Raw genomic sequence first — 27,499 nt, 5'->3', positions numbered from 1 at the left:
CATGGAACGGATGCAGTAATGAAAAGGCTAAAAGATGCCCTGTGATGTGAAAACTCCCCTTTCCACGCGACTCACCTCGGCGAAGGTGGTAAGGGAAAAAGGGTATTTGGTTGTTGCCTTTCATGGAAACAGTTCATTTTCCTCGCTCTTAAGCATGCCAACTTAATCTCTTCACTTTACTTCAATACCCGAGCCATATTTCTTGTGCGTGGAATGGTTCCATAAAATATCCAATCCTTAGCATTTTCAGTCGAGTAATGCATTAAATGGTCAAGTCGATCAATGCATAATCCTTTTTAACATCCTCAGTTTAGTGTTTTAGGTCAATGAAGATGATTGTCCGTGCTTTAAATTATGATTTTCAAGAATAAAGTTTTTAAAAACATGAAAAATCGGCCTCAGTTACCACGCCTCAGGGTCCCGCGGCGTGTAGCTCAGCCTTGATGCGCGATTGAAAAATCGCTCTCATTTCCTTCGTCCAAGAATTCTTCTTGGTACTCTTTATAAATCTCTACTTTATATTGTGGTTCAAATTTTCCGAGTTATATTTTTCGTAAATAAAAGATAATGTCTACTTTATGTCAAATTTCACGTGAAAAACGGGTCAGCCATTTTGCGTTGTAAAACCAGACAGATGCAAGTCAAAATCTTCAGAAGTCATTGAAAGTATAGGCGAAGCACCAGGTCAAAGAAATATTGCATTTTTTTATTCCATAAAAATCATTTTTTTATTTCATCAAAAAAGATTTTCAAGGAAAAACGAGATCGCGAGTGGTTTTGAAAAGTTGGTCATGTTTGACCCACTCAAGAGTCGTATTTATGTGAAATGGCATATAAATCTATATCTGGTAATAATTTATGAGTAGTTACGCTAAGTTTCAAGTCTCTATCCCCTTAAAGGCCATTTTGGACTTTATTCCAGCTTTTTCCAATTTCGGACCAGTGTATGCCGGGTCGGAAGACGATCGGCTGACGAAGCTGAAACTACCAGGCCAAGGCATTAGAATGACTTATCGTATTTCAAAACTATTATTACACGAGTTTCACGATAGCGCTTCCTGTTGGCAGATTGCTGGACCTACTAGCCTCGAAAGCTCTGTAACCGTAACTACTCGACTCGACATTTGTAATGCTACTCGAAACGGTCCAGTCGAGTTCCAACTACTCGACTCGACTCGAATTTTCGAGTACTTGCACATCCCTAGTAAAAAGTTAAACTTGTTCAACTTCTGACTGTGGTTAGTAAACACTAGCCCGCTGGCAATCACCAGCCGCTGGTTCTGGATCAGACTAGAGTGCTTGCTGACAATATTACCAGCGGCTTGTTAGAAGCGGCTGCTAAGCAGCCAAGATTGCAGCTATAGAGCCTCCAATCTAGAGGCAAATCTCATAAATTCGGAAAAAAAGAAAAAAACCATCATAGATGAGGGGATTCAAAGTGAAGCTGGGTTGTTTTTTATTAACATTTAGTTGTCAACATTGCCTATAAGAAATGCTGATTGCTGGAAATTTTGTTACTTGCATTGCCTGTTATTACGTTATAAATTGCAGCACCTTGAAACAGTGGGCTTCCCATCAAAATGGGCCCTGGGCCACCCACATTCTAAATCTGGCCCTGTATGAAATGGATGAAATGTTCACTCTGGGTGTTCTATTCCTTGATGGAGTTCACATTTGCAGAAAATGCTGCATAATTGTACATGGTAGGGCAAAGAAATGGGCCATGTGTGTCTACTGAGGTCCCAGTGATAACTCAAATTTCAGCCCCTCTTCTTTACATATGTGCTCCCCCTTCTGAAGTCCGTTCTACACAGGGCACTTCGTTGCACAATGTGACATATATGTAAGAAGGCATAATCAAAATTGCATTGTGTAAAGTGGTGAATTGCTAGAACACATCCAAGAATGCGTGGATACGAGACGCCAAAATAGCTCCTGCTCTGATTCCAAGCTTGGATTCTCGCAATTTCAACATGTTTTTCGTGATAACCCGTGCCATGACTTGCCTTGTGTTAAACAGTCTTAAGGATTTTCCTTGACTTGATTACTTAATTAATATGTATATAGTTTTAATTACTTATAAAATTACAATTATGTATCTATCTTTAACGAGCTTGGTTTTGTTAATGTAAAGCTAAATTATTTTGATTTACAGGATCTCAATGATGAAAAATTGGTCAAGTCAATTTTGAAACAGACTCTCAGCAAGAGGAAGCAGTTGATTTGTGAAAAGTGTGGGGTCAGTAGGTCAAGCATTGTTGGATACGAAAGCCATCTTACATTTTGTGCCAAGTCTGAAGGGGTGAGTAATATCAAATTTATGTCCATGGTTATATATTTCATGAATTTTGGTGATGGAATGAAAATCAGTAATGTTTAAGCCCTGCTTTAATTATTGATATACAACTGGAGTAAGGTTCACTTTAACCGATTCTATGAAGATGACAGCCTGGATTTGAAGCAAAAAATTGCTTCCAGAAAAAAAGGAGGATTGGTTTGATGCTATTTACCTTGGGTGATGATTACAATTTCTGAACAGACAATTTCAATTTGGAAATTATTTTTTTCTGAATACACCCATGCCTCTCTCAGCTATAATTTGTTATTGCACAAATTCATTCTGCGTGGAAACATTCCATCACTTCTTCACCTAATCAAATAACCTTACTGCTCTCTTAATAAAATATGAGCCATTCACTGGCACTCAAGAAATTACTCTAATTTTATGTAGATTAATTGTATTGATTTCCTCAAATCTTCTTCTTAGTTCATATATTTGTTGAATCTATTGGTGTGCATCGACAGAAAACATTATTCCTCATGTAGTCCCATAGCCGACTTACCGAAATAATTTATCTCATCTCCTGAACTGAATGACATTAGTTTATTTAATCATTTATTGATTTTGGAGCTGGTGGAAATGAGCTTTTGGGAAGCAGTACAGATTAAGACGTAAATTTTTGCCGTCATAGGTTATCAGGCCCGTTAACTTCCATGTTTTTGGTCCACCCTACAGCCTTCAAGGTCATCAGTGATCACGGGAGAGAAATGGAGCGGTGGCCAAGTTGTGTACGAATAGCGCTGACACATAAAAGTGTGCGAGAGAGAATCTCCCACCATTAAAGTGTCATAATGTACTAATTATTTGGTTTTAGAAATCCCAGTTTAGACGAATTTTATTAGTCAATTTTAACCTCATTTGAAAAAGGCCAGATTGGCGCCCATGGGATGCCACTCCATGTGACGTCACAGGGACCCATATTCTATACGAGTAGTCAGGAGTTTTACATTGTCTGAATTTACCAATGCATGCATGAGGCACAGAGCTTAGGGAAACATATCTTAATAATCACCTATTAAAATTTCCTATGGTCGGAAAGTTTCCTTTGTTTGATGGGGTATTAATAATCCCTATTCAAGCCAAGCGCTACCTGCTAGCTGGGTACTCTTCAACCTGCTAGCAGCCTGCGATGTATTGGCACTCCTAGGACCTTGCTCATAGCCTCGCAACTAGGTGGCCTCACACGGTGGAAGCTGGAACCAGAATGAAGTCACATGGGGTTTTCCCTGCATTCATACTTAGCCGTCGCATTTTCGGGCGCTTGAAAATTTTCACTTATCATTTAATAGCAAAAAATAGATATCGTCATTTAAAAATCTAAAAGCATGAAATACGTACTCCAGGAGTAATAATCTTTCGATTTAGGCAATTTAAAAAAGCGGGAAATCACCCTATTGGTGATTTGACTGGGTCTTTCATGAATTTGTCAGCCTCAGTGGAGGAGGGATTAAGTCCTCAACTACTACACAGAAGTTGATACATGTGTAGTTCATGCTGATATCATCGTGCTGTTTTTAAGGGTGATTGATGAATAAAAGGAGCAAGAAAAAAATTCCTGAAAATCTCATGGTCTGTGCAGTACTCCTACGTGCATTGAAATCCAGCCTACTTACTTTCTGTGTTAGGTTTAGCGGTTAGTATTCAAGAATAAGTGCTGATTCTAGGTCGATTGCTTATTTTCAGGAAAGAGAAGCATTGATGGAAACTTGCCCTGTTTGCTCACGGCGTATGATGCCCGCCAGCTTGAAAGTTCACATGAGCGTCCATCGTCAAGAGAAGAAGGCAAAGGAGAAGGAAGTGATGTTTGATTCTCCTGTGGACTCTGGCCCGATTGATCCAGGGGAGGGTAGCTCGACAAGCAGTGGGAAATTAAAGAGAGCAGCAGCCAATCGGTACGCTCTACCTTATTATTTTTATGACTCGGATGGATCTGACACACTGTAACCATGATACTATCTATTTTCAATTTTCTGTGTGAGTCACAGATGCAAATAATTTCATGGGACACATTTTCCAAAAGGATTGGGTTTTTTGACCAATTTGTAGTGTTTTTACTGAAGAAACTTTCTTTCAAAGTTGGTATTTGAATAATGATGGAGAAAAGCTGTTTTCATTTACCATTAACAATATAAAATGAGTAATACTATATCTAAAAGGTGTTTTTTTTTAACTTCTCTGCGTTTTGATGTGTTTTTACACACTCAAAGAAATGTATTTTTGTAGTTCCCTGGAAGTTAGCATGAAAATTTACAAATACACTGCATAATTACAAGTCTTCCCCTGTCAAAAAACCATGTTAATTTTTGTACATTTGTAATTATCAAGAGTCATATCAGATTGAACCATATTTTTCAATGGCACTGTTAATCATCCAGAGATGGTATTGTATATTTGGAAAATGCGGGGACTCACCTTATCGCTTTAAATTCAAAGCAATTACAAAACTTCATTTTTCATGGTTTACAGCTCTCAGTAGCTGTTTCATTTGGCAGTAAAGTATGCTGAGGAAAGTGATTTGATATTTCCGTGTTTTGTTTTCATCATGAATTTAAGATGAAAATTTAGATTTGCTATGAATGGAGTGTGAACTGCAGTGGATATTTTTTCTTAAAGATATTTCTAAAATGCATACATTTATCTATTTTGTTTTGCCTCAGTCAGAAGGTAATTGCACAGTTTTCTAATACAAAGTTTTATACTTACTATTCGAAATGTAGTGTTTCAGTTCTCCATCTTTGCTGTCAAACTTGATCGGAATACCATTTAGTTCATTGAGTAAGTCACATTATGCAGAGTTCGTTTGGAAGATAAGCATTCAAAGAAAGATGAAACATTTGCTATCATGAGGAGAGCAATTCATATTGCATTTCACCTCTGCATCTGTGCTGTCTATAAATTATTTCCCTTTTCCAATTTTTCTCCTTTTATTTTTAAAAGAATCTCTTTGCATAGTCTGGATATACTTCTGGAACCTGATCATTTGTGACGTGTATTAGCACTATTGACCAGTTAATCATTCGTGAAATGATGCACAATCAAGGCAGTGTTTACTAAGGGTAGTGCCAATCTAACTAGATGAATAGGTGCTAAGTTGATGTATTTAGCTAAGGGTGGTTTTTTGGCCTTTCAGTTTTAATTGAACTCTTATTTACAGGCATGCATTTATTGTAGTTTCATTAAAATTGACATAGCGTGGCTTTATGAGGTCAATTAATCAGTTTTTTTGGCAGTATTCAATTCATGAGATTGTGTATCAGAACAGACATGCAGTCAATTTTATATTAGTTTGATATTTTTCATTTAGCTTGCTAGTGATTTTAGTTGAATTATCTCTACGTTTTGTGATATAATTATTTTGCTGAAATATTAGCATTGTTGCTTTGATATTGCTCTATGCTAAAAGTTTGCCAAATGCAGAGTCATTAATTTTATTCAGCAATTTAATTTGTGCATCAGTTGGTGCTATTTGTGATTTTTCTTGTTTTCTTTTTCACGATGTAGTAAATTATTTACCATGCAGAAGTGGAAATTTTATTAATTTAATTTGTCATCATTCTCCTTTCTAAAGTCTGTGTTTTAAATGAGTTATTCAGAGATGGTTTTTTTGTTCAGACATTCAGTGAATTATAGAGGCTGAAATTTTCTGTGTTCTTCATGGCATTGTCTACTTTAAAACACTGAATTTCGTCGTATATATGTTTAGATTCATCCAGAGATTATATTTGATGCTGCCTTTCCATTAAAAGTTTGAATTGATGGATGAGTAAATTTTTTATATCTGTTGCCTGCTACCATTTGTGCTTGAGATAGGAGGAAGCAGTTGGATAGTACAAAGTTTTTAACCAGATAAATGTTATATGTTGTATCAAAAGCTCTAGTATCTGACTTATGTTGTCATATTTTTACATATTTTAGCGGTCATGACCTGGAAATGGTGTTTTAGATTCTGTTCTTTCATTTAGAGTTTTACATTTCATGGAAATTGTTAAAAGTTATTTTTATATAAATGCGTCTGTTCAACGTTAATACTAAGTGTGAGAGATTCATCTTCTTATTATTGTAAGTGATGCTGGTAGTAGATGTTGCATCTCATTAATCAAAATTAGTTCTTGTTACATGCTCAGACTGTGTGAGTGTTTGATACCCTTCTTGGACAGTATATTCTATGAAATACAAAAATAAAAGTGCTGTTGCGGGACTTCACTTTTTGTATTTTATTTCTCTAACCTGCTAGCTTTAATCATCACCATTTAAAGTTGAATGCTGCAGAGTGCCTCCCAGGTTGCTTTAGTCAACTCCCTCCGGACTCAGTCTATTTTACCTTCCCATGGCTGTTGAATCTGCTGTTCATACACAGCTATTTATCTAGATTAGGAATTGTTACAAAAAGCATTTCCATGTTCGAATACATTCCTTGAAGGATAGGAGGTGAAACTCCCATGGCATTCCCAGCTGTGATAGATAAATTCAGCTATATTAGTTTAGCGAATGAGAGCCATGAAATGTTTTTGTCCGTTAGTGCTTGAGCTGAAACTGTTATTAGGGTCAACTTGACTCTTAATTCCTGTAGGTTAAGTTGCTAACTTAAAATAATACTTTCATAGCCAAGGAAAAACAGCTCTTAGCAATGGTTACAAACTAAGAACTGGTTGGAATATATAAAGTTAATGGTTTCACTAGCAAAAATGTTCAGTAGTGTAGGCAATAAAAGTATTGCTTATCAAGGGTGTGCTAAGTCAAGGTAGAATATAGGATTCAATATCAGTCTTGTGGACATAATTTTTTTAGTCTGCCTTTTTGAAACTAGATTTATATTCATCATTATCTTTATTTAGACTCATTATTTAGCTTGCTTCAACGTGGAAATTATCCAACAGGGTATCAATAGATGATGACATGGGAAAGGTAAAACAATGTGCATAGTGCCTGACAGAAGATGATGAAATATGTGTGTATTTTTTTCCAACATGAGATGAGATGAATGGAAATTAAATTCCCTAGAGCCAGTTGAGTTTCAGTGGATAATTTTTTGGTGGTCTTAGTTGTCAGTAAAGTTCCAGAAAGTGATAGGTATTGTGATGGATTAGTTACAAGAAAAACTGTGACAGTTGGGACTAAGTGTACCAATGTACAAGCCTGTCTACAGTGTTGGTAGGTAGATTCCAACCATGGGTACTTTTGTGAGAAACATTCCAATCACCACCTCTTACAACTGGAACAAAGTTACTTGAGGAATCATGATTTTGAGGATATTCTTTACATATCCTCATGAGGTGAATACAGCCATCATATGAAATTGCAGAAGCTTCAAACTTAACTGCTGTCAGGAAATCTTGAAACATGTTGGTGCAACATTTGAGGGGAGAAATTTTGTATGTATGAGTAAAATGGCCAAAACTGTTATGTAATCATACTACATTTTCATTAATTAGCTATTCATCTTTCAGTAAATTTTAGTGATCCGGGCATTCATTTTTATAACCTAGGTTTCCATTAGCTTTAATCTTCTTCAGTCGAAAAACATAAATTGTGACAATTTGGACTTATATACGATGTTTTGGAGGGGGACGTCAGAGGTTCAGGGCAACTAAGTGAGGAATGTGTTCTTGGGTGTGTATATAAGAGTTGGAGCAAAAATGAAGAGTCTTCCATGAAGTTAACAGACATATGTCATGTATCTATTGTAGAAAACTTTCACTGCGTCATGCTAAAATGTGCTTTATCTTTTGTTATGGAATCCTTTGGTCCTTGAGAATTCAGAGACAGAGATTTTGAAGTTGTTTGTTTTCTAGCATTTGGGAGCTGGGAAAAGGTTTGTTTTTCTAATATTATTCATTCAATTATTTTTTGGATTTATTACTTGCTTCTAATTTTTAATTCTTCATTCATACTAATTAAAAGGCTGTTGAAGTATGTTTCATTTTTGAGTGAATTACCTGTGATCCATGAGACATTAGTGCCAGACACAACCTTGTTGTATTCCTAGGCCATCTCCCGCTCTGTTCATGTGATAACATTACATATTTCTCTAGCATTGTTTATTAGATGGAATAATGACATTTTGCTATTTGGCTGTCGGAGAAACTTGTGGGTTGTACCCGAACAATGAATTGAGTACACCAAACAATGTGAGGTTTTTGTTTTGATAAACTTTTTCATCTAGATGGTTCAGTCACCAAGTACACTATCATAGTTCATATCATATGGAAAAATCAGTGTCATTGTAGTAAAAATGGAGAACTGTTGGAAACCATAAGATGTTTGAAAAGGTAATACATAGATAGGTAATACATACATAGATAGGTACAATGAATGGAGATGTGGTGGAACATAGAATGTGTTAACTGATGATGAAGGAAAACTTTCATCTCTATATTGCAAATATAGTGTATTTGAAAACATTATTAAGTTGTATATTGGGCACCCTGGAGAAAAATTGGTGCCTTTGCTCATAATCTGAGTTATGAAGAGTGCCACCATCCTCTGCTCAATGCATGGTGGATGGTTAATTCTTCTCTGTCGACCATGATCATTTCCCTCCTGTAAGATCTATTTCAAAATTTTTGTTCTTAGTATCACAGTGATGATGTAATCACAAAACCCAGTGGGTCACTGTGGTACAAATTAATTTTATGGTTCACTCTAGCTTTCAATGAGCTTGGAATGTAATTTTGAAGTATCAATAACCTTTTCATGCTTGGAGGCGTTCCAAATCCTTCTTTTTGTAAGTAAAAGAATTAAGTTTATCAATTTTAAGAGACCAAGATTGTGAGTTTATAAAGCCTATCTGAACATTGATTTCACCATTGGATAGTGGGAATATGTAAATAGGTTTTTCAGTTCTTGAATTCATTTTAAGTTTAAAAATCTAAGATAGCGATAATTTTTCAAAATGAATGTGAGACTTCATGCCAAGCCTTTTTCGAACCCATGCCATTTATTTTTCTGAGTTAGTAATTATTCAAGCATTGTTAATCGGTTCTTGATGAGTGTGAGTGTGGAATGATCCTATCTAATTTATATTAAAATTAGCCAAAGCAAGGACTGAAAACATATTTGTGAAAATTCAATTTGAAAAGTTTTATCACAAAATTTTTCATCAGATGCTGTTCCTGTGTTGTAATTGTTGTTGAGCCAAAGCTTCTTTTACCCGTGGATTTGTATCAGGCAACTCAGTACCTCTCTCTCATATTTGTATTTATGCCATTGATAACTTGGTTGAGAATCTGCTTGTTGTCTTTTTTTCCATAGACCATGCTAATCGTGCAACAGCTTTTTCTTTTTGGATATAGATAAGATGGAAAAGCTTGAATGGCATTAAGAAAAATGGAAGAAGTTACGCTTACTATATGAGATAGCTCTTGATTTATCCAACAGCTTGCTATATCCAGCTGCAAATATAGCACCTCATTCCGAAAGCCATATCATTTCTGCTAGGGAAATGACAATGTGGTAGCTAGGCTGGTGAAAATGGTTCATACGATATTTTTTGGAATCCTTTCTCTATTCTCTGTGAAGAAAATTGATTATTCAGTTTGAATTTATTTTTTTAATTTTGGAACCCTTATAGGAATGATTGAACCTAGTGTGTGTCCAGGTAATGGTAATTGGGATACTCCGTATTAGGACATTGTATTTAACCTGTCTCTAGACTCTCATTTCTAAGAAAATATAATTATATAGAAGAATTAACAAAGTAAGGTGTAATAAAAAGCTCCTGCCTCTTTTTCCTTCTTGCTACTTAATTGTAGAAAATTTTAAATATTGTGGATGTAATTAAATGTCTTTGAACCACTGGTTGTAAAACATCTGCATATTTGTGTTTATTACTGGAGCAATAAAGGATGATAGCATATTCGTCATGATCGGTATTAGGTGAAGAAACTTGACTGGTGTTTTCTTTTGAATTATGTAAAATCTTTGCTTTGTACGTACTCATTTACAGGTTATCTGTGTTATTTTCCTCCGTTGACACTTTGAATATTTCAGTTTTGGGATTTAATAAATCATTCTAAAGTTAAAGGAAGAGTTCTTGGGTTTCCCTGTCATCTTGAAGGTAAAGTTCACCCAGGGAGTGAAGACAGTTGTCTTCATAATGTTAATGCCAATGGAACCCACGGACCTGGTGGAAAACCCAAGAACTCATCTCACTTTCAAATTTCTGGGAACAGCTGAGAACCTTTATTTCAAAGTTAGATGTATCGAAAATAGAGAGTAATCTTGTGTACAGCAAATGCCTCAAATCACCTATTCATCATTGTGGGAAAATGTGAAATATTTTCATACTAAACAGTGAATGTGTATATTACAGCTGCATTTTATTTGCTTCCCAATTATCCATGTTTTTTGTACACCCGTGCTTGATTCTGGAGTCATTTGAAAGAAAAATTGAGGGTTTACTGTGTTTCTAATCTTCGGTGCATTATGTGAGGAAGTCTATACTAATACAACAGAAAATCATGAGTTATCGAAAAAGAGATGGCCCTATTCGAGAAGTTTATTATGTACCGAACAGCTTGGTCAGTTTCCTCAGATAGGTTATTCTCAAGTACTATCGGCAAAATCTGAAAGTTTAATGTATCTAAAAGAGAGTACAAGCTTCTCGTACACCTAAGTGTACTGTAAGAGTGACATCAGTCAAAACGTGTTATATGGTATGCAATAAACTTTTGGAAGAGTGCCTTCCCTCAATGAATTTTTTTAAAAGAGAAAATCGTGTTTTTATTTGCATCAGCAGACTTGTGCTGTTTGATTAGTGGAATAAATTACCTCATGTCATCCTAAGAGATATTCTTTTATGCCAAATGTCTGGCTTGGCTTGACATATGGGCTACTAGAAAACTGTGAATGTTATTAACTATGCAAGATGAAGTCATTACTTGATTGAGTACAAATTGATGTTTCGAAGCACATATTAATATTTACAATCAATTTTAGTATTTAGATTCAATTGTATTAAAAAAAAATCATTATTGAAAGTTTTTCATCATGCTTTATTTTACTTATATCATCAAATCATGAATTGAAATTTTTGAAGATGATAATTGACTCAGTATTATTCGGCCTTCATACATCACTCAAAGTGTCATATTTGAGAGTTTTTAGCCTAAAAGTGGTAATTAAATTTCTTTTGCTGCATGACAATGATTTTTGTCCAGGAAAACTGCAGCTGCAGTTGTACACACGGGAATTTAATTAATTGGTAATTTTGCCTATTTAAACTGTGCATTTCAAATTTCAAGGATTATTCTCAAGGTTACTGGTAACTGAGAATAACTGTGTCGATGAATAGGATTTTTCACGTCTTACTTGTGAGGTTGTCGCTGTCGTGTCCGGCACCTATTAATTTGTTTCTCCATTTTGCAAAATTTTTCATGCACCTAATTTTTTAGTTAATGGGGCCACAAGTGGGAAAAATAATGGAATGATAAAATGAATAAGCAACTAAAATACACAAAAAATATATCTAACAATCTTCAGTTAAAACTAAAATTTCATGCATCCACAAATTGTATTGATTTTCAAATAAAGATTGACTTCATTCAATTTGTGTTCATTTCTAAAGATATAGTAGTCTATGTCAACGATTTCATAGAGGCGATTAACTTAAGACTAACATGATCACTATCAACATGTGTGTGTTGTTCTTGTCCGATATAAAAAAATATTGGTCTAAAACTTTATCCTCAGTTCAATGATAATGGTTTTACTCTGGTAAAATGCAGTTTTCAATATTGTGAAACATTTTCTCTCTTTTTGATGGACTATCATTACACTTTTCACAAGGAAGCAGTGAGATATATAAAATTGAGTAGGCTATGAGTCCTTTGACTAAGGTTGCTACTTACCATAAAACATCTTTATGTTTTGAAAGATAAAATGGTCGACAACTTCATTTTGCACTCTTATGTTGAGAATATCTATATTCTGTAATGCAAGTTTACCTCAATAGTGATTTTTGTAATCATGAATTACCATTGGAAATTCTTTTAGAAATTAGGGTGGATGAATTTCAGATTATTATCTATATTATGGCGACTTAGGATAATTGTCATAGTTTATCTAATAAGGAAGCAAATCCTGACTACAGTGTTTATTGAGATGGTCAACAGAATTTACGTATCAAGTTACCGTTGCAAGATGTGGAGGGGAGGAAAAACAGAATGGGCATATTTTCAAGATCTCCTCTCTTCTACTCCTCCCAGGGCTGTTTCCTTGATGCAGAGCTTCATCAAAGGAGAAGATGTAGGATTGGAGGAAGCCCCTAAACAAAAAATTTCCTCTGATATAGATTTGGTAAGTACTGTCGTCTGTAAATTTTAATGCTGGAGTTGAATTTGTAATATCCAGAACAGAATTTTATGAACTCCTTGGACAATTAGTCGATGTTGGTTTATGTTTTTGCTTTCCTTATTGTGGAATTGTTTAGTTATTAATGTTTCTGCAGCTACAACTCCCACCTAATAATTTCTAATATCCAGAACAGAATTTTATGAACTCCTTCGACAAATAATTGATGTTGGTTCATGTTTTTGCTTTCCTTGTTGTGGAATTGTGTAGTTGTTAATGTTTCTGAAGCTACTACTCCCATCTAAAGCTGTTTCAGACCAGACATTTCGTTACGACTGACAAAAAGCCCCTGCTCATATTGCTTTAAAAACATGGCATTTTGTTACCATTTTTGCAAACACCTCTCTTTTTATAGCTCGTACCTACAATGAATAAGTTTTATCTACATGTAATAGTATGTTCATCTACATTTATTCGTGTAAATCATAAAAAAAATCAGGTTAACACTTATGAGATTTTTCAGTCCTTATTTCTTCAATTCACGTGATAGACGTATTGGTTTTCGAACTGTACACACGGGTCACTGATGCTATTTTTTCAAATATGTGATCCTGGCATGATCCTTTATACTCATGACTGTTAGAACATTTTTGCATGTTTTATTTTTTATTGTGATTTCTGCTCGTTAGAAAGTTTCTTCAAATGGAGGTTGTCCATATTCTTTTTTTTTCATTACTTAACCTCAAGTTATCATTGTTTCAATTTCTCTGTGAAGATTTGACTTGAATCTATTTGCAGTTACCCAATCAAATTATATTAAATTCATCTTTCATAAACTTATTTCATATAGTTTCCAAATTGTTATTTTTCCTTCTAAGTACTTACTATATTTTTTCAGTCATAAATTCTTATTATGAAAATTACCACATTCTATTTAATAAATCATGAAGATAAGTATCCAAGATTGATGCTACCATTACTTAAAGTTAATACGGAGCATTCAACTCAATTTTGTTGATTATGTAAAGAAAGATAAAAAAATTGACCTGATTACAAAAAAAGCTGTTCTTTGACCTCAATTCACTATTTTTATGGTTACATGCAGTCTGTTACTAATATTTCCACTGTAAAAATTATACAAAAATTACTACACTGTGAGAAACAAAGTGGCAATGACAAAAATAACATGGCAAAGCAATCTCATGTTTGCAAGTAATTTTTCTGCTGTTAACCCTTGTCAAATCTATTGCATATGTACTTTGATATCTTTAACATATTTTGGATTCATTTGAGTACAAATGGATATGTGTATTTCAAACTTCGGGGATGTGTTCATTGTAGGATATTAATTTAGGATGGAATCATTCAACAAGACCCAAAATCCCAATTTGTTGCTAGAATTCAGTACATGGAAGGGAAAGATAGTCATGACAGAAAGAAAAATCTTCCCTATTCATCCATTCTAACATGAATATAAAATAAGAGAACTTGAAGGTTTCCATCCATTTTTCAACAGTTGATGACATCATTAGAGTGCTGGTTTATTAACTTGTTCATTGACATCTTCTGAGGGAAAGAATCACTCACAAGGGTGTGAGCAACAAAACACTCAAGAAGCTGATGCAAGTAAGAGAGGATTAGCTACGAAGCAGAGGCATGCTTGGTATGAGTTTGTAAGTCATCAACTTGTGGCAAAATGTTTTCGAAACATAGTTTACTAACATTCGCCCTCTTTCCATCTATCGGTGACACAAATTGAGAGAAAAACTCTGGAAAGAGAAACAAAATCAAAGAATTATAAACTGATTAATATATTTCAAAAAGCATAACGACGAGTATTTCAAAAGCAGTACTCACCAATATCTGAAATTATGTACCTTATGCTTGACCAAAGAAACTTAGCTTGTGTACGGCAATTGTAGATGAGGCCTGAACACCATGTTGGTTGCAAAGCAAGAGAGAGACTGACTAGTGGAGATTATGTTGAGGAGGTGAATTTGGTTCTCCGTGAGTCAGGATGATAGGGGAAATTAGGCGAGGTGCTGTTCCTTGAGGGTTCAAGACTGTGGAATGAGGTTGCTGGCAGCTTTTTACTGGCGATGATTGGTTAACTCCAGTCAGCCATTTTTCTGGTAAATTCTTCTCAGCATTGTCCAGATGGACTTGAAATCCCAAAAAACTGGTATCATGCCAACATGAAGGGGAGGAAATACAACAGGTGGGGAAGCAGCTCCCTCAATTTTCTCCCCTTCATACTCTTGTCCATAATAATAATAATAATATATTTATTGGTACCACGAGATATGTAATACATCTATAGGACCCGTCAAGAATATAAATAAAAGAAAAAACAAATATATACACATTTACAAGAGATTCACAATTTCCAAAAAAAAAGCACGCACAAAAAAGGACACACAAAAAAATGTATGCATTCAGGAATTTAAATATTCATCAACAGAATAGAAAATATTACCTAAAAGGTACTGCTTCAATTTAGTTCTAAACTTGCTTGGTACTCTCTCATCTTTCAGAGCAGTTGGTTGTTTATTGTAAATCCTGCAACTCATAGTGACAGGGCCAGTCTTAAATATTGAGAGATTGTGATGTATCACCGCAAAATTATCTCGGCTTCTCGTACCGTAATCATGAATGTCGAGATTTTTAATAAGTGTCAGCTTGGATTTGTTATCTCTTATTAACATTACGGCATAAAAGATGTATACGCAAGGAAGAGGAAGAATTTGAATGTTTTTAAATAAATTACGACAGCTATCTCTTTTCCCGGCTTTGCAGATAATCCTAACAGCCCATTTTTGTAATTTATAAACACGGGAGGGCTTTAGGGGAGAGACCCCAAGCTAATTACCTCAGAATACTGTAAATATGAGCATAATAAATTGTCATAGCAGTTGGAATATCGGTTAATTGAATCATCCGTTTAATTAGGTAGCATCCAGAGGCAATTCAGGAGGAAATATGTTTTATATGGGAATCCCAGGTGAGGTTTTCATTAATAATGAGCTCCAAAAACTTAGTATCATTGGCTCGTTGAAGACTGCACCATAGGTGGATTTAGGGGGGAGGACGGGGGCACACAGGATTCAAATTTAGACAAGATTTTTTAATATGGTTATCATTACGTCCGTTTTGTTTAGTGTTTTATGGAGCCTCAGTCATTTATTTCATATCAATAACTTTCATATTAAAATAAAAAGAATATTTTGAACAGTAATTGTTATATGTTGTTTTTAAGCTCAAACATGAGATGACTGTTTGCCTGTCAGACCCTTGTCCCCATCCCCCCTGGAAAAAGATCCTGGATCAGCCCTTGCTCTTGTCTGATCACCAGGTCCCAGGTGGAATGAGGTAGTCATTAAGGAAGGCGATTGGTAGCCGTGCAGGGGAAGGAAATGGTAGGATGAGTTGTTGGAGGTAGAGAGAGAGATATAATCGGAGAATTGTGGACTAATTGTCATTGCAAACTGTGGAATATAGGTCTTGACAATGCTCCCCTGATCTCCCAAAATCCATGTATTCATATGAGGGACTGCTAATAACCCTCTGAATGCTATCCTTCTTCCTGGGATACTGTCGAGAAATGCGGAGGGTATTTTAATAAAATGTAGGTACTAGAAAAAAAATAGTATAAAGCTATTTCATCACATAACCATATGAGTTTTTTTTTAAATTGATGAGGTTAAACTGGTTAATATTGACAACATATTTTTACGTTTATTAAAGTAGAAATCTAATTTAATAAGTTATTGCAAATTAAATAATGGACTACGTAAGAGCCGACAAAAAACAATATTCATCAGAATTACGTACGAACAAAAGCAGCCAAAATGGGGCCCAAAGAAATGGGCACTAAACTGTATAATAATTTGCCATTATGTTTAAAAGAAATGAAAAGCATCAATGCTTTTAAATCTGATCTAGAAATTTACTTACAAAAAAAGCTATTCTATTCAATCGATGAATATCTCATTGAATCTTAATGTTAAAATATTCAATTGTATATAATATATGTATATGATGTATTTATGAAGTGCCTTATATCTATGCATGCAGATCAATGTAGATGTATCAGATCTCCGGGCAAATAAAGATTTATTATTATTATTATATCGGCCCGCCGCACTTTTTGCGCGAGCGGCAAAAGCTGATATATCGGCCTGCCGCACTAAAAGTGTTAAGAGTATGCTGGTGGGCCAGGGTTGGGGTCAGGGTTGGAGGCCAGGTTCAGAGGGCTGGTTCTGGCTAGAGTTCTGTTATTAGTCTCTCCAGCTTTTTAAGTTGGAGGTTTTTGAGCCATTCTTTGTACAAATGCCCTTAAGGTGAATGCCCTTTGCATTGAAGTCCTGGAGTTAAGTCCAGAGAATAAGATTTCTGCTCAGGGTAGATTGTCCAAGGAGGTTAGATTTCCGAAGAAAAATTTCTGAGGTGGAGGGGTACTTAAAAAATACCACAAACTCATCTACAAAAGGTTTAAGGCCATCAAGTTTTCATTATAAATAGCTGTAGTAGTAGGTTAAAGATCAAAAATCAGGAAATGATGGACATGTTTGTTTTTAAATCACTATTACAATTCACTTTAAATAAAATTGGTGAGCAAGCCAGTGGGTAGAAAGCAACATAGAGGTCCCCTTCTAGTAATTAGTATACTGGAAATGGATGACTTTAGGGGGACCATGGCATAGCATCCCAAATTCTAGACAAGTAGCTATACATATGTATATGAACACATCATAGGATCAGTATAAGAGTTGTACGAGGGTGGTTTTTTTTTCAATCTACGATCGCTCAGCAAAAACACCATACAAAGGACAGGCAGGTACTGCGTGGATAGGGCAACTGCGCATCCTCCGCACCACATGCTCAAGTAATTTCTGACCATAAGTTGTTTGTTTTAGGTTAGTGGCAATCTCATTACCTACAATGCCTTAATTGATCCTTCTGCCAAGTGTGCACTTCGGAGTGACTGCCAGAGAGCTCTCTGAATGGCTTCAGCATTGACATCTCTTGACCTTTATGCTGATAAAAGAGAATTTTTTTAATGCACTGTGGCTAGAGTGTGAAACACTATGCCCATTCCAATTCAAAACAAAAGAAGAGACATGCTGACTTCTGGAAGTGTTCTGATCCATGACAACGCATGTTATATCCGCACTGATGCAGCCCTTGCTCCTTGCTCCGACTGCTCCTTGAGCAATTTCAATGCGACAAATTAGATCACCAGCCATGCAATGCCGAACTAGGGCCGTGTGGCTTCCATCTTTATTCTGAAATGAAGATGTGGCTCGGAGGGAAGCGTTTTCAAACGGGCAATGAGCTTCAGGACTTCGGCTTCAAAATTCATTGGAAGTCATTGGCGGCAACATCGTATGAAGAAGGTGCAGTAAAGCTTGACCATGGGCACGACCAATTCCTCAATCGCCAAGGCCATTATGTTGTACGTGTTAAAGAGTTCAGTTACTCATTAATCCATCGGCAATATACATCAAATCTTAAAGTAGCTCCTTAATAGCATTCCAAGCACCGGAAGACTTGAAAAAGGAAGAAATAACATTTTCTCGATGAAAATTTACCTAATTCCAATGAAATCTTTATGGAATAAGAATCAAATTTTGAGAATAGATGATTTTCTTATTGACTGAAAGAAGTGGGAAGCAAACTATGCCTCTAGTTCTTAGATGATTTGAGGGACGTTTATTGTAGTGCATGGAAGTGTGATTGATTTCTTAAAATCATTTTTCCAAGTCTTTGAATTATGACAGCGTATAAAAAATTAAAAATTTTTTTGTTGACAATTCAGTCACCAGTGGCGCCGACTCCATGGGGCCTGAGGGGGCCCGAGCCCCCTCAAAAATTCATTATGGGTGTGAGAAAAAAATGTGTCAGGCTTTTCGATTTTCCCCGGAGTGCCCAGATATCGAGATTCGAGTTATCAGGGTTCTAATGTTGATCATATCACTCTTCTAAAATGCTTAAAAAACTTAAAACTCACTACTTATAAAATTTCCCGGAGCAAGATCCCCGGTTTGGGCTCCCCCAATATTTTTTGTTAGTCGGCATCTTTGTCAGTCACCAACCAATGAGTTATCAGTTTTATGCACTTATTGACCCGGTCACTAGATTGACTTCATAGCCATCTCAATTCTTAGTCTTTTGGATAGGGTAGTAAACTTTCAGAAAAATTTTCTACGATTCACACTTCTCTGAACGATATAAATGTTATGTAGAGTTTGGATGCAAGCAATTGGAATGAATACTTATGTTTAGGCATCTGAATTGATATTTGGTTCTATGCATGGTTTGAGAAAAATATATAAGCATTTCTTTGACTACAATTATTATCTGTACTTGATAGTGCCAAGTGGATATTTGCTTGGTACTTTGAGGATAAATAAATTTCATTGACCATCCTCTCAAGTGTCAGCAAACATGTGGAACCCAGTTCCATATTCCATATGGAATCCAGAAACATCTCTTATTTTCTGATGATTTAATCTGACTTGTCTATCAATTGTAAAAAAATGGATGCTCATTTATTTTTCCTGAAGCTATCTGCAGAAAGCAACATATCGAAAGGTATGGGAAATAAAATGCTGGAAACAAAATAAATTGATATTGGATTTATTTTTTCACTACAATTGACATCTTGAAATTTTAATGGTTAATTGAATTTATATCTTCCCTCTTTTCAAAATCTCTCTCACTCAGCATTTCTAGTCAAAGGTTAACTTCACAGTTGAGAGTTAAACTCAATCTGGAATAAGCCATTAGTTCATGAACTGCACGCATTAAGGGCTGGGAGATAATTTTCTTTTCCTAGAACTCTGGTTTGCTATTGAATGCTATTTGAAGTTCTGAAATCCTGGAAATTTCTCCTCATCAATTTCAGTCGGGCCTCAGGCCTTAAAGCTTTAAGTGGAATTGAACCTAAAACCCTCTGGTTCATTCCCCAGGGCTGTCATGGGTCCTGTATACCCCACACTCAGTGCAATCTCAGTGCTTCAACCGGAGTTTGGTTGAATTAGTGTGTGCAAAGATCATGCTAGTTATCGTGCTAGGTAGCTAGGCCATGTGCATGCGAACCCTTATTCAGGGAATGGGGATGAATTCCTTTCCGTGGAAAACTTAGCTCTGTAACGGTCATTTTCTGTTTGGGGTGCCCAAAAGCTATATCCAGCATTTGAATCGAAGACCCTTAGGTCAGCAACCAAGTGCTCTACTCACTAGGTCTCTATTTTACTCTTCCATACCCCTCACCCCTAAATGTGTCAGTGGCATTAACCCTTTCACGCCAGATCCTCGTGGAGGGAAATTCTTACACCTTAGGAGTCCCTTGAAAAATTTTTGCCCTCACCTGTATGAAGCTCTCAAGTGTGGATGGAAGGCAGAGGTTTGCACCCGTCCTAAGGCTGGGACCCAACTCAGCGGGACGCCAATCCCTTCCTTGGCTGCTGTTTGAAACCCTAGAAGGATTTAAAGACTCCTTCACAGCATGAGTCCATGGTCAACTGAGTGAAATAGCTGTATTTTATACAAACAAATTTTTGTTGTTTCCATCAATTTTTGAATGCATAAAATGAATTCCCTGTGTTTTTCTGAGCGTGAAGAAATTTTTAATGAAGCTTTAACGTTCATATTGATGGATGTAGTATATTTCTATTCTATATAGATTGATTTGGAACTGAACAACTCCATTAATGCCAGAACTCCGTTTGAAATTTCCATGTGATGAATGAAAAAATAAGCATTAATTTTGAACTTTGGATTTATAAGATAAGCAACAAATATCTTTTTGGAAAAAACTGCAAATAGCAGTGGTTGACCGCACAGAGGGGACAGGGAAGGGTTGATCTAGGTGGCTGAGGAAGGGCCTGGGCTTGTGCTAAGTTGGGCCTCGAGGGGCGACCACGTAGCTGAATCTATTGTGTCTGCAGCAGTCCCTTTCCTCATCCTTGCACAATGTATATGAGACTTTCATTCGTTTGCTTCAGAAAATTGATGCCATATATGTGTGGCTTTCATCCTTTTGCAAAGAAAATCCTTGCTGCTTACGTGCAGCATTCGGCACGAAAGGATTAAAAAGTGGCAGTGAAAGAGGCTGACCATCTAGTTAGTTTAAGAATCTTTTCTTCACAGACAGTACGGTAACTGACAATAAATTTTTATACAAATTACAGTCATGCGGATTAAATGAAAAAGTGGTAAACTGGAAATTGACTTTCTGTATGATTGTAAACAAAAAGTAGTTCTTGATGGAATTAGCTCTGATGCAGTTAAAGTGACATCAGATGTTCCACAAGGAAGCGTAATTGGCCTACTTTTGTCCATTACATACAAGGCCGTAGCCAGAAAATATGTTCGGGGGGGGTTCATGGAATAGTTGACAAACATAAAATTATTTTATAAGATAAATAAAATACCGAATACGGTTAAATATACATATTTATTAATAACCCTTAAAGGAAAATATGAAAATATTATTATAAAATTGAATTTAGCCTTCTAGCTTTCTTTGCAGCGAGCAAATGAATTAACTCCTCGGTGTCAAAGTCAATTCTGCGGTCCCTCAGGAGGCTCATGAGTCACTCACCTCTCTACTAATTCACAGCACTATTATTTCACACACTGCACTACAACTACACACACTGCACCTACAAATTCGCTTAGATAATTATTGACTTAAGTCGCATTGGACTACTAGATGTCCCTGCGCCGCTATATAATATCGTCATATGAGCACCAAGCGAGCACATAGTGTCTATTTAATTTTTTTCATTTCAGGGGGGGATCAATCCCCCTTGACCCCCACCCTGGCTACGGCCTTGATTACATACATTAATGACCTATGCTCCTAAATTAGCAGTAAAATATGTTTATTTGTTGATGACGCTGTGACGTTGACTGTGAAATTAGTGATCACTCTGACTATGAAATTCTATCATCAGATTTAAACAACGTTTATTTGTGGAGTCAAGAGTGGGGACTCGAACTTAATCTGAGCAAATGCATGTTGGTGCATTTTTTGCAGACTTCATCCAACTACAACCATGTTTATGCTGTGGATGGTATTAACACAAAGGCAACAGATGAAGTGAAGTAGCTAGGAGTTACGAAAACCTTGAACCTCTTGTGGGGAACACATATAAGGAATATTTGTGGCATAGCGGTGAAGAAATTAGGATTCGTGTAGCGTATTGTGGTAAAATTCGCGGATGAGAAAGTAAAAGAAAGGTGCTATTATGCACTAGTCCAACCGCACCTTGAATATGCAGTGAGCATGTGGGATCCAGTGCAGAAAGACTTAATACACTAACTGAATAAAATACAAAGGAATTGGGCTGGGAGCCGCTGGAGACTCGGAGGCTGTGCACTAGGCTTAGATTGTTTGAACAATTGAGAATGGATATCTTCAGGAGCGACATGGAGAACGTAATACAGTAGATTCCGTTTAATGGGTCCACCGGTTACTTGGGGCAGCCGCTTAATTGGGGCAGATCTTGAAGAACAGAACCCAATAGAGGAATATCCCAGAGTATTCTCCGCTTAATTGGGACAGCATGCGGCTTTATTGGGCCATGAGTCGGCGACATAGACTCTATACTCATGACGAAATTAAAATTTTTTGTTTTCAGAATACTATTTTTTTATATTTTCCTCCTTTGATTTACTCTTATTTTTCACAAATGTTCCTATTCTTGCCCTATTTTGAAAGCTCTTGTTGTTATGTTATCCACAATAGGATAGGACTTTTCTTTAATAGGACTTAGTAAAAGACATTCATTCAGCGTCGCCCGTGGCTGTGAAAAATATTTTTAACAAAAATGTTATAATTCTTAAAAATGATAATAAATTATCTAAACTCGCTGATTTATTAAATAAATTAATAGTATAATTAACTTATGTTACATTATAAACATTCTTCGGTCTTCTTTCTACCATTTCAAAGTTTTTTATGCCCATATACAAGAGAGTTCGCCTAATCGGGGCAGACGCTTAATTGGGGCAAAGTGCACATGTCGCGGTGTGTCCCAATTAACCGGAATCTACTGTATTATAGCCCCACTATATTTCCAGGTCCGACAGAAGCGATAAATTAAGAGAGATATTTTGCTGAATGGATAGATACGCGAATTCCTTTTTCCCCTTAACCATAAAGGACTTAAATAAATGCCAGTCATAATTTTGTTGGAGCATTTCCTTTTTATGTGCAAATGGCTGGTGTCCTAACATCCCTTTCCACACGCTTTTAGGTGGCTTGCTGGGTGGTACATATGTAGATGTAGGACTTCAAGGCTTGCTTTCCTAAACAAAATCCACTCACCTGTTCTCTCATCCTCAAGATTTTTTTCCTTATGAACAAACATATTTGAATTTATATGCTTATGACTAGTCTTTCAGCACAGTAGTGCTCATTCCACTAACACTTGAGGTGATTCCAATAATAATAAGTTTTTATTGAGTGGATTTATTGGTGACATTAGTTTGAGGCTAGTTTTAAAAAAAAGCATTGATAAAGAAGAATGACTCATGATCAATCAATGGTGCTCAGATCTGTGTCACAATTATATGTAAAATTATCTCAGGAACTTAAATCATGGGTTTAATTATCTATTGCCTAATCTGCAAAATAATTACTACTTATTTAGAAGTATGGCTAATGTGATGATGGTATCTTCCTATCTCTACCACTAATGTAGTTAAATGATTTCCTGTTTTAATTGCAATTGTTCCTATTTTCCGGTTGTTCAGAAGCACTACATGTGCTCCATCTTCATTTGGGTTATCGTCATGTACTGTATTGAACTTTTTTTCCCCATCTATCCAAAATTTTGTTTTACTTCATATGGGTCCCAAATCCCCTAGACGTGAAGTCTCTCAGAAGCAGGATTTTCCACCAGTGAAGAAGTTATTGCATAGAATTACAATTATTCTGATTTTACCTACAATACCAAAAACATGATGTCATTGTACATATCTCCCTTCTGACCTTATGTCCAAGTAGCAAAATAATTCACAACTCCCATGGGAGTATGTTAAATAATACCTGTCAATTGTGGGCCAGTTATGATTCTTTTTGTGTTTGAGGTATATGCATTGTGGTGGAAATAGTGCTAAGCATGAATGTTGAATTGATTATACAGTAAAACCTCTTTACATCGTAATGGAGGGGACCAAAATTTGGGCAATTTGATGTATGGAGGTTCACTTAAGAGAGTTTTAGTGATATGCACCATTTTTTCATAAACTTTGGAAATGAAAGGTACTAATCTCTTTTAAATCATTATATATGTGTTTAAACAAACATGCATGCATTAGTGAACATATATTTATTGTTTAATAATTACAGAAAGCGAGCGCTATCGTGTGATTTTTACCATGATTCGAGAGAAAACAATTTGACCTCTTTTAAAATTACAGTCACTTAAAATTATTAGGATAGTTGGATACCTTTTTTCTTATTTACTGTTAGGTATGCTCTCATATGGAACAAAATGGCCTTAATTAATGGTTAATGTGAAAATGACAGCATATTAAAGTTGCATAAGAAAAAAAATAAGAGTGAAACATCACCGAAAATGTCATTACATGTACGTAATCGCGACTGCATTAATGATCTCTAGTTGTCTCGGTACCATTTGCGGAGGTAGTTTGGCCATCTCGGGGGTGTCTCCTTGGTATGATAAGTGGAGGTTTTGCAAGATAAAGAGGTTCACTACATAGAGGTTTGCCTATAAATTTACATGTAAATCAGATGGGACCGTAGAGGTGGTATGAAGTATGGAGGTTTACGATGTAAAGAGGTTCACTACATAGAGGTTTTACTGTAATATAACAACATTTGATTTCTTTTTCATAGAAAGAGTTGTATTCTGGAAAGAAGAAAACATCACCTGATGGCACTGAAGGTTCACCAAAGAAGAATGGTGAACCAAATCCATACCAAGTAGCTGCATGGATGAGGATGGTGCAACGTCATGGGAAGGCTAACTGCAGGAATCCTGGGTGCCCTTTCAATTCAACTGTAAAGAAAGAACTTATTGAGCACTATAAGACATGTACCCTCAAACCTAAAATAGTAAGTTTTTTTAGTGGTGTCAAATACTTTGTTGCATAAAAAATATCAGTATTGGTTGAAATTTTAGGGTAGGATCTTTGGATGACTCCCTGTTTTAGAATTTTATTTTGAGCAATAATTAATCATATTACTTGATAAATTATGTTAGAGAATTCAGGTAATTTACATGCTTGCATATGTATTGAAAATCAGCTTTCATCTTTTTCAATACCTGCTTATATAAATCTGCTAAACTGAAGCTTTGTAATGTGGATTACACTAATTGTGCAGTACACCGTCCGTCGGATGGGACGTTAAGCCGTGGTCCCCTTGGCGCCTTTCGTTAAGAGCAGGCTAATGCCGTCGCCGGGTTTCTATCCACCCTTCATCCTCAGTTCCTAATCCCAAGCTGATCCATTCCTGATTTAAATATTTAAAAAAAACTTTTAAAAATATATTACATAGTAGTAACGAAGATAAGAAAACGAACATTAAAAATTTAAACAATAAAATTCTTAAAAATTAACACAAAAGAAGTTCCCTGAGCGAGCATCAATCTCGCTACCTTCACCTCCACAGTCGAACACCGTATCCACTGGGCTGTCGCCCGCTTGTATAACAAAGGCGTTCAAAACAGTTTACATCGCGTACCTTCATTTTTTACGATTTTTAATTGCTTTTTTCTCGTAATTTTACGAGAAGTGCGTCGTCTCGCTTCGGCGTATTACATTTGTACCCATAAACTACCGAATCGCAAAATTTGAGCTCGATCGGCGATGCGAAGGTCGTGTATTCCCCTTGTCAGTCGACGAATTTATGCAGCACACATAACTTGCATTAATTATATCTTGACCTGGTATGTACATATTTGTTTGCAATTACAAAGTACTGAACAGTTTACTAAAGTACTTGTATTAAAATGTGTTTATGTGTATATATTTATTTTTTTGTATTGGATTAATATTTTCTGTATTTGTAAATGACGAATCCTATACCTACACATGTTTGTACGGTCTTTGGAGAATAAATTCTATTCTATTCTATTCTATTCTATACCAGCCATCATGTAGATAATGGATTGTAGTTGGAGTTGGCACCCATAGTACTGGTCACCAAGTTTTTATCTCTTCTTGTTTCTATTTGACAGAATTACACCTGCAAGTTATGCAGCTTTGGCTGTGAGGAAGAGGAGGAGATAGAGAAGCATTTAAAGTCTGCTCACTTGGAAGGGAGTGAGGATGAGGAAGATGCAGCTGAGAACTCGAGTGAAGTCGAGTTGGAAGAGTCTGAGGAGGGGTCTGGGTGGGACACTGATGAACTGGGGGATGGAGCGAAAGAACTAGCGGAGGGAAGTGTGGAGCCCCCTAAGCCACCAAAAAAGAAAAGAAAAGTGGAGAAGAAACCTAAAGTGGAAAAGGAAGAAAAGCCCCCGGTAATCATGGCTAATTTAGATAATAATACATATTTTACTTTATTCTATAAAAAGTAATCGTTACGGCATAACAACTTATATAATCATATCATCAACTTTATATAATCATGTATGTATTATTTCAAAGCCTGCCACGTGAACGGTAATGAAACATACATGAATTACCTTGAGAAAAAATTCCCCTGAACTGGTATTCAAACCATGAACCTTTCCAGGCCACTGCACCAGCCACCACACTATCTAGGTTTCTGAATTCCCATGGAAATTGTACCTAGGCTCATGGTACTAGATGTGAGGCCCTTGCTGTCCATCAAGGATGGCAACGGAATCAAACAATGGACCTTTACAAGGAACTGGGAATCAAATCAGGAACCTATACAAGGTCCATGATTTGATTCCCTGTTCGGGGGAATTTTTTCTCACGGCAATTCATGTATGTTACCGTTCACGTGGCAGGCTTTGAAATAATACGTACATGATTATATAAATTTACATGTTGTTGTGGAATTTAAACACCTCCGAGTAATTTCTCTGTGGGGTTGTTATCTTCAGAATTGGAAATGATCAGACTGAATCACTTCATTTTCAGGGATTTTAAAATTTTCGTTTAATAAATTGTCTCATGTCATTTTCCTTCCATTTGAAGCGGAAGTTGTTTTCTCTTGCTGTAGTTTACAGTTGGTCTTCAACTTAAAATTTCCAAGCGATAAATATTTGTGCAGCTCAGACTTACTGCTTTTATGCATTTGCATCTGTAGTGCTCGGAAATTGTTAAGCATTACACTGGATGAGGAATCAGTTTTGCTTACAACAAAATGCTAATTCAGTGGCATGCAATGGTGTTGTCAAAGTTTAATTTTAAAGTTATCAGAGATAAGAGAAAAACTGCCTTGCACAATATTTGTGCTAAGTGAAATTATGGGGATGCAAGGGGCCTCCTATTTGTAAAGTTATTGAATCAGCACTCTTGTGAATCATTTCTCTTTTATTTCTAGGATGGGACTCAAGGGACACAAGGGACTCCAAAGTCTGCAAAGTACACCAAGAATGTTCACTTCTTAGCAAAGCATGGCTTGTATCGTCGTGGGGGTTTATCTGCTTATATTGCAACACTTAGGTGGACTCTTGAATTGTGAGTTAGTTGATCATAGACTTTTATTTATTTTATTCTGTTAATTTTAAGGTAACATTCAGGTATCTGCTTCTCTCTAACAAAGTTATTTTTGTGGTGACAGTATGAGTTCTATGCCTCCATTTTCTGTTGCTTGAATTGATTATTTTCTCTGTTGAATGATGTAATGTATGAAAAGCTATCAATAATATTAATTTAGAACTTAATTTTTTTCTGGAATGTAATCATTCT

At 36.0% G+C, this 27,499-nt stretch overlaps 1 protein-coding gene across 1 annotated transcript in view; it reads left to right on the top strand.

Annotated features, from left to right (window-relative positions):
* Positions 1–27,499, top strand: part of LOC124163292 — a 53,710-nt gene that overhangs the window by 11,669 nt on the left and 14,542 nt on the right. The window contains exons 4-9 of the mRNA XM_046540092.1: positions 2,156–2,302; positions 4,025–4,233; positions 12,547–12,637; positions 24,507–24,725; positions 25,852–26,136; positions 27,132–27,268. Of these exons, the coding sequence (XP_046396048.1) occupies positions 2,156–2,302; positions 4,025–4,233; positions 12,547–12,637; positions 24,507–24,725; positions 25,852–26,136; positions 27,132–27,268 (1,088 nt within the window). The remainder of the gene's footprint in view (positions 1–2,155; positions 2,303–4,024; positions 4,234–12,546; positions 12,638–24,506; positions 24,726–25,851; positions 26,137–27,131; positions 27,269–27,499) is intronic.

This window comes from Ischnura elegans, chromosome 8 (genome assembly GCF_921293095.1).
Source record: "Ischnura elegans chromosome 8, ioIscEleg1.1, whole genome shotgun sequence".
Lineage (NCBI taxonomy): Eukaryota > Metazoa > Arthropoda > Insecta > Odonata > Coenagrionidae > Ischnura > Ischnura elegans.
The sequence above is the reverse complement of the archived record's forward strand: the minus strand, read 5'-3'. Positions and strand labels throughout refer to the sequence as shown.